The sequence below is a fragment of the Letharia lupina genome (assembly GCF_014066315.1).
Source record: "Letharia lupina isolate WasteWater1 chromosome Unknown contig_6, whole genome shotgun sequence".
Classification (NCBI taxonomy): Eukaryota; Fungi; Ascomycota; class Lecanoromycetes; order Lecanorales; family Parmeliaceae; genus Letharia; species Letharia lupina.
In genome coordinates, this window is record NW_023502975.1 from 1,169,518 (window position 1) to 1,177,448 (window position 7,931).

A 7,931-nucleotide genomic window follows, 5' to 3' on the forward strand; every position below is an offset into this window, starting at 1 on the left:
AGGAGCAGGAGCGAGCAAGGCGATAGCCCGGGGAATCGATCCTGTCTCATCTTCTCCTAGGGTCGCCAATCTGCCTGGGATCGGGATCCGTATCCTGAGATTGCCAAGCAAAACAATAAACCACCGTGCCACCGAAGGAAGCCGTTGGGGCTCCTCGTACTACATAGAAGGGACGCAGCGCAGTCGAGGTTGAATTGGTTGCCTTGTGCACATTTCAAGCGGATTGATTATACTTTCACTTGTTGTATAAGAAGACATGATGTTGAATCATGCTTGATATGAATCCCCACTACACTAAACATACATGTTGTTGAAACACGCTGGACACAAGTGGCCCATATACTTAGAAACTGACATGATGTTGAATCATGCAAGCTCCAAACACTTAGTGCCGGCCTTCTGGAACTTTGCCTTTTCCTTTGACCCTATCACCCTCCCCCTTCGGAAAGGCTTCTGCGTGCCCCCTTTTCGTTCCGTACCGGGTTTCGAATAACGAGACAAATTCTTCCTCCACTTGAGAATCCTCCGCTTTCGCTACCTTTTTTAGAGGATGTCCTCGCATCTATCAGATTTGTGAAAAATTCTCCAAAAAGATCTGCCGTCTGATTCTTGTCGCATAGACGAAATAGTTGACCATGTTGCTGCTTTTCCTTCTTTTCCTGCTTTTCCTTCTTTACCAATTGCGCGACATAATCTGGACGGTGATTTGTCGCAGTACTGGCCAGAATCCGAATAACTGTTGCGCCCTTCCAATGTGCGAGCTCTGTCTTCATCTGCTTCCCTTTGACATCGTCATCTTCATAAGACATCCATAAATTTGTCGTCCGGATCGCTTTCTCCATGTCATCCACAGCCCCCGTTTTCAGCTTTTCAAGCGCACGAAAGTCAGTAGGCCATCAGCTTCTGCGCTCGGTCCCAAACTCACCTGCAAAACACACAAGACTCGGGGTTCGGAGCTGTCTGTGGGTTCCAACGAGAATACGATGTCTGGTCCACAATAATTATCAGGGAAGTAGAAGCTAGCAATTGGTGTGAGATCCTTTTGCCGGATCGATTTCATCCATTCCCATATTGGAACAACGGAACCAGAATTGGGATTTTCATTTTCCCCGCTGTTGACGATTAGCAGGGTCCAGTGACGATGGTATTCTCTCGCTAACCTGCTATCAAAGCTCTTATTTCTATCGTGTGAATAACCAATGTTTCTTCCTTCGACCAGATGGTATGTGGATGCTTTGTGCTCTTTGCCGTCTTCACCAGCCTCGAAAAGAAATTCCAAAATCTTTTCACGACGTTTTTCGCCTTCTGACCCAGTCATGCGATCCGAATGATGTAGACAATTCCACAATTCCTACGATCTAATTAGTATATATTGTACCTACTGTAAGTATCAATTCTTACCAATACTAAAAACCACTCTGCAGCTTTCCCAAAAGATGCTGCATCGTTCGTTGAGAACCGTAAATACTTTTTCAACATGTCATTATACATATCTTTGTTCTCCTCTCGAAACCACTCCCTGGCCGCGTCCATAGCAAGATACTCTTTCAAGGTGCCTTTTAGAGATTGTCCATGCGTCTCGACTACGGCAAATGCTTCCGTAATCATCTGATGATCCTCGTCCTTTTCGAAGATTGTCGGCCTGTCTAAAAGATCGCTTTGAATGACAACCCAGCACAGCTCCTGTAAGATGGCGTCGTAATTGTCTCTCCGGAGCCGAGATAGTCTCTTCTTCAAGGACTCCTTAGCTTCCCGCATAGCGCTATCCGCGGCAGTAGATATGGCAGTCGAATCCAAGTTATCGTGGCCTTTCAGATGCTCCACATATCGAACTGACCACAAGTATCGTCCCCGCAGCCGAATACCATGCTCCTTGATGAGATTCAACACCTCCGGATTCGCTTTGATTTTCTTATTGAGCCCATCCTCTTCGATCAGTTTCGCTAGTTGGTCGCCATTTGTGAGGAGTGGGAAATTTGTAAATGTCTTACATGTGGTGAACAAACGCCCGGGCCCAGTTACTGAGGGAAGTTTGTGAGTGCTTTCGAGAATTGAGATTGTCTTCTTCAACTCCAGAGATGTTCCAGAGACGACGTATCTCTGGTCTTGATATTGCTCAACCCTTGCGTACACTAGAATGTACTCAGAAAATATCTGTAAAAGGTTTTCTGTCTTCGAATTTCCGATGGGAACAAGGGTGTCGAGATAGCACTGCGCTTCATCAAGGCAATAAATGAAAGTCTTATTGTCAAGCACCTTGTCCACATGTGTCGTAGTGTACCAGTAGCATGGGTCCAGCCTTTGGGGCAAATTATTGACTAGTAACAGTAGCCTGAATATAGTCTCGAAAGGATCAATCTTAGAACAAGACTTCTGAAACCTTAGCCAGTTCGCAGGCGTGTCAGCCCCATGTATTTTTGAGGCAACTTCAAGGAACTTGTCGAAGATCAAATGACGTGATAGTATAAGACGGCGAGACCATTCCGTAATTGAATATTTGCTGATATCCATCCCAGGCACAACATTGCCGTTATTCTCGATCAACTGCCATAGCAAGCACGAATCTCTTGAATATCCCCCCCGTAGAGGGTCGTACAAGTTATCGCAATCACGTTGCTGATTCAGACTGAGATTACCGGGCAGAAGATAGTAGCCCCAGTGTTCGTGAAGAAGGCCCTCGATGCTTCTCGTCTTTCCAGAGCCAGAAACTCCATAGAGTAGGAGTACATCATCCGTATTTTCCCAGGAAAAGTCTTGGAGCTGAACTTCTCTCGGCAAGCTATAGTCTTGTGGGAGAGATGTCCTCAGTCTATCCGCTATATCGTTAAGACAATTATCAATAACATCACGAATTGCCTGGTTGACACCACTGGTGAATGGAGACATTCCACGTATGGCGTAAAACATGGAATACCGACGATGTAAATGGTATTCTAAGCAGTGCACTGCTATAGTAAGTAAGATAGAAGGCCCCTTTTTTTACACGTCGGCTTACGATAGAACCTGAACAGAGAACTGTTCTTCTTCTTCTCATTAACATCTCGGTCAATTTGCTCAACAAGTTGCGTGCTACCTCGACTGGCAAGAGGATCATAGATTTTGGACAATCTAGATCTTGAAGACTGGTTGTCCTGGGCGTTGTTCTCTTTGAGAGTGTGCGATAGTACTTGTATCCACTGTGGAAAGCTCTTTTTCATAGCTATCATGAGCATCTCCAAGTATTTCTTCGGTGCGTCGTGGTACAATTCCAACACAAGAAGGAGAAAAAGAGCTTGGCTTTCATCCCCATAGACATCAACACGAGACACAGTAGCAATCATAAGCAGATACTCTTCAGATAGTGCGTTAGTATTGTTGCTATTTGGAGAAGATCGACTAAGTTAGGCGGTAAAGACATGCGAAGACATACTATAATAGGCTGTTACTTTGTCATCATCTCCAGTCCAGATAGAGTCATTCTTTGCCGCGTCTAAATTCTCAAAGCTTTTGATAAGGGAAGTCTGATCATCCTAAATATACGATTAGTAAGAAGTAAAGAAGTAAAACTAAATTTATTAAACTTTTAATATTGATAATTTATAGTATTAAAGAAAGCTAGAACCGAATATAAAGGGGTGAGATAATAGTATAGAGATCTTAATCCTAAACTTACGCCAATATATTTCTTAAGTATATTCTTAGACCATACAAAATTCGAAAACGCTATAATTCTCGATGTCAGCACGAGAGATGCATTACTGCGCTTCGTCTTAAATGGCAGATCTTCATAAGCAGCTCGCAAATCTGTTATTATGGCTTCTGTTGATGTATCATGATTATTAGAAAGCAGTGGAATTAGATTAGTATAACTTACCTCTTGTCTTGCTTTCAACGGATGAGCTATCCGCGTCTTCAGCTGTGGAAGTCGATTCACATGGGTCGATTCCCATAGCGTCAGAGTCAGGCGGATCCATCTCTCCGAATCAACCCAGATGGATTAACCATCAAAGGAGAGGTATCCAAATCTTCCCTTGGGTGATGATGTGAAGAACATGTCGTCGGAGTCATGACGAAGGTGTGCCTGAGAAGAAAAGCTTGTTTCTTTAGCTGCATAGTCCTCAGCGAATGCACTACGATTCTCATCCAATGATATGAATCCAGCCACAAAGGAGAGACTACTTTACGTTTATAAGACTGTCGTCGATAAGGTCAACTATGTAAGGAACAAAAGGAGGCAGAAATGCTCGCGATCAGCAGTCTAGAGACGTGTCAGCGGATTTTTGGGCACAGCCACATTGTGACCGTTGATGCTCTAGAAAGTCGGGCTTATGATATGAATCAACAAGGTCGCCTGCAAGAGACGTTGAGACTGTGGACAACGTCGCTGCAGATCAATTTGGACGCACTGGGAACAGATCACTTTCGAACCGGAAGATCCACGTCCGCTTCGGCAGAAGTCTACTTCAGACTGGCGCGGTGGGATGATGGTGAGAAATTAATAGCTCAGGCTGTGTAAAATTAGCTGATATAAGAAGAAACAAGAGGCTTCTATCGATTGTGACGTAGGCAGTGGCTAAGAATATTATTCTGAGGGTAGTATCGCTGATAGAAGCTACATATGCCTGAGTATAGAGAATTCTATATTCGTAATAGTGGGACTATGAGTTAGTGGGTTTATTATAAGGCTATAGCGTTAGTAGTTATTTAATCAATGGTTTTATTAATATACGATATACGATAGTAGAGAGATAGATAGCTATAACGAGTATTATTTCTATAGCTACTATATTAGTAATTAACTCTTTATTTAAAAAAATCTCTTTTAAAATTCTATTATTCTTCTTCTTCTTTATAATTAAATTTATATATATTAATCTTTATTTAATTATTATAAGTATACTATTTAATTATTATAAATTTACTTTATACTCTTTAAATACTTTATAATAAATTTTATTATTACTATTAAATTTAAGAATATAATTAAATAAATTACTCTTATCTTATATCTGTAAATCTAAAAAGTTTCTTTTTATACGATTTTCGTCGGGTTCGTATTATAAGTACGATTTAGTCTATTTAGCAGACTTTATTTATATTTAAATTCTTTTCGTTAATTCTACTAGTTTAGTAACTTTAAAATTTTTTAATAACTTTAAAATTTTTACGTAATATACTCTAATATACTCTAAGTACTATTCTATATATATATAATATTAATATATATTATTATTAATATACGTATTATTATACGTTATATTAAAATATTATTTACGCGACTAATTTTATTAAATCGTCTAATTTCGTAGCTAAATTTAAGTTAGCGTTAATACTTATCGTCGTAAAATCTTATTATTATAACGTCGATTATTAGAACTTTTCTTTTTTTATATATATTACTATTATTCTCGCAATTAGCAACTTTAAATTACTAATCTAATAGAATTTTAATAAAATTTTAGAATAGTTATTAAATCGGCGGAATTTAGACGAATTCTAATTAGAGTTACTAATCTAACGAATTTTATAATTTCCGCGATATACGCGCGATTAGCAATTTTAAATTTTATAGAAACTTTTCAGATTTGCAGATATAGAGTTATTAATAAAATCTTAAGATAATTAATAAGATTTTTAAAATTAGAAAGATTATTAAGATTAAATATCTTTCTCTTTTAAAAAGAGTATTATATATTAAACGTTATCGAGTATTATTAATCTAGATAAGATTAAAAAATATCTCTATTTATTATTAAAGTAGATCTTTAAAAATTTAAAATTTAAATATTTAAGATTTAAGAGAAGCGAAATTATCGCTATAGATTTTTTTTTAATATCTTAAATTCTTTAAATATTCGAAGCTTTTAAAAAGCGATAAAGATAATAAATTAGAATTATTATTAGATTTAATAAATTAAATAATAGAGATAATTTTATAATAGATTTATTCTTTTTATAAATAAGAAGTATTTAATTAATTACTATTATATAATTTATAGATAATCTTAAAGGTTAAATTTATAATATTAATAAACTCGTTAATTTTAAATAAAACGAAGAAAATAAATCGAAGTTATTTATAAGTATTTTAATTTTAAAAATTTATAGCTAATAAATTAATCTTAAGACTTAATAATAATACTATTCTTATTATAATTAAACTTAATAACGCTAGTTAAAAAACGAGTTTAATTATTAAAATCTTTAATTTTATATTATTCTCTTAGATATATTATTTATCTTAATATCTATTAAAGATATTATTATACTCTTAAATTAAAAATTAAAAATTAAAAACTTTTATATTAACGCTTAACTTATAATATAAGAAAGTTAAAATATCTTATATATAATATTTAAGTTTAAAAGAGATCTTATAAATATTAAAGTCTTATTTAATTTTTAATTATCTATTATTTAACTATATCTCTTTATAATATAGAGTTAAAAGTTAATTATTATAATTACGCTACGTAATAAGATAGAATAAGACGAGATTTTAAATATCTAATATTATCTCGCTTCGAAATAGAACTTTAATAAAATAAGATTAAATCGAGATAAGATTTTTTTATCGATATAATAAGAGTATCTTATTATTCTTATTAAGTATTTAATTAAATTAAAATTTATATATTATTTATATATAAATATCTAATCGCGTATCGAGTAATATCTTATTTTTAAAAAAATTTAATATAATCTAATTAAGAAAAGAATTTATTATATAAAAAGTTATAAATTACGATATATATTTTTATAGCGATAGAGAATTCTAATTATCTTTCTAATTATCGTTATTTAAAAATTATTATAATAGCGAAAAATATTTAAATTCTTATCTCTAATCTAAAATTATAAAATAATTTAATAAGATTTCTAATTTAGATAATTTATATTATTATAAAAATATTTAAATTACTTAAATATATTAAATATATTAATAATATTCTTATATATTAATTAGATATAATAAGTTAAAAAGTCTTTTATATCTATTTACTTATCTTATTAAATATAAATATTAATATATATAAAAGAATAAGATAGAGCTAAATTAGAAAATCTTAAATTTATATATATAGCTAATTATTAATTTAAGATTATTACGTCTTTTAACTAGATCGACTAAATTATCGCGAGTAAATAAATTAGCGTTTATAATTATTAAAATCTCGCTCTTCCGCGCCTTTCTTATTAAAAAAATAGATATATATTATTAATATATAGAATATTTTTTTTATTTTCTATTAAAATTTTAAGATTCTTTTTTTAAATTTTAAAACGCTATTTATACTTTTCGAATTTTTAAGAATTTTAAAATTTAATTCTATAATTATTAAAGTATAAGAAATTTAAATATCGCTTATTAAAGTTCGCTTATTAAAGATCGCTTATCTACTTACTCGATAGCTCTAATTAAAAAAATGATTATAAATTTAATTTATAGATCTTTACTCGTATATTATATTATATTATATAAGTAAAGGCCTATAAATTAAATTTATAAAAAGTAATTAATTTTTAAATCTAATTTCGAGATTAAATTCGACTCTTAAAGAGTAAAGATATTTTAATTTAAGATTTACTTAGAACTATAAGATTAAATTTAATAACTCTTAAATTATTTAAAAGCGTAATTTACGTTTTATAATTTAAAAAAAAAATCTTAATAGAAAAAAGAGAAGTTATATTAATAATAAGTTTATAGAAAATTAATTAGCTTTAGATTAATTTAAAATTAATTAATAAGAAGTTAAATTTAATATCTATTATAGTTTATTTTATTAATTATTATTACTTTTATTTTTATAATTTTTATTAATTTTATAAATTTTACGATTTTTACGATTTTTATAATTTTACGAATTTACGAATTTTTAGCGAGGGAGATTTATAAATTCGAATCGAGAAGAAAGCGAAATAGTTTCGAAATTTATTAAAACTATTAT

At 32.4% G+C, this 7,931-nt stretch overlaps 1 protein-coding gene across 1 annotated transcript; it reads right to left on the bottom strand.

Moving 5' to 3' along the window:
* Positions 1-428: 428 nt before the first annotated feature.
* HO133_009196 (uncharacterized protein) lies at positions 429-3,953 on the bottom strand (the record flags this gene model as incomplete). The annotated part of the gene is made up of 7 exons (XM_037300057.1): positions 429-866; positions 926-1,351; positions 1,402-2,948; positions 2,996-3,331; positions 3,410-3,509; positions 3,653-3,798; positions 3,854-3,953. The coding sequence occupies 7 exons, from the start codon at positions 3,951-3,953 to the stop codon at positions 429-431; spliced, it is 3,093 nt and encodes a 1,030-aa protein (XP_037154883.1).
* Between the last annotated feature and the right edge of the window lie 3,978 nt (positions 3,954-7,931).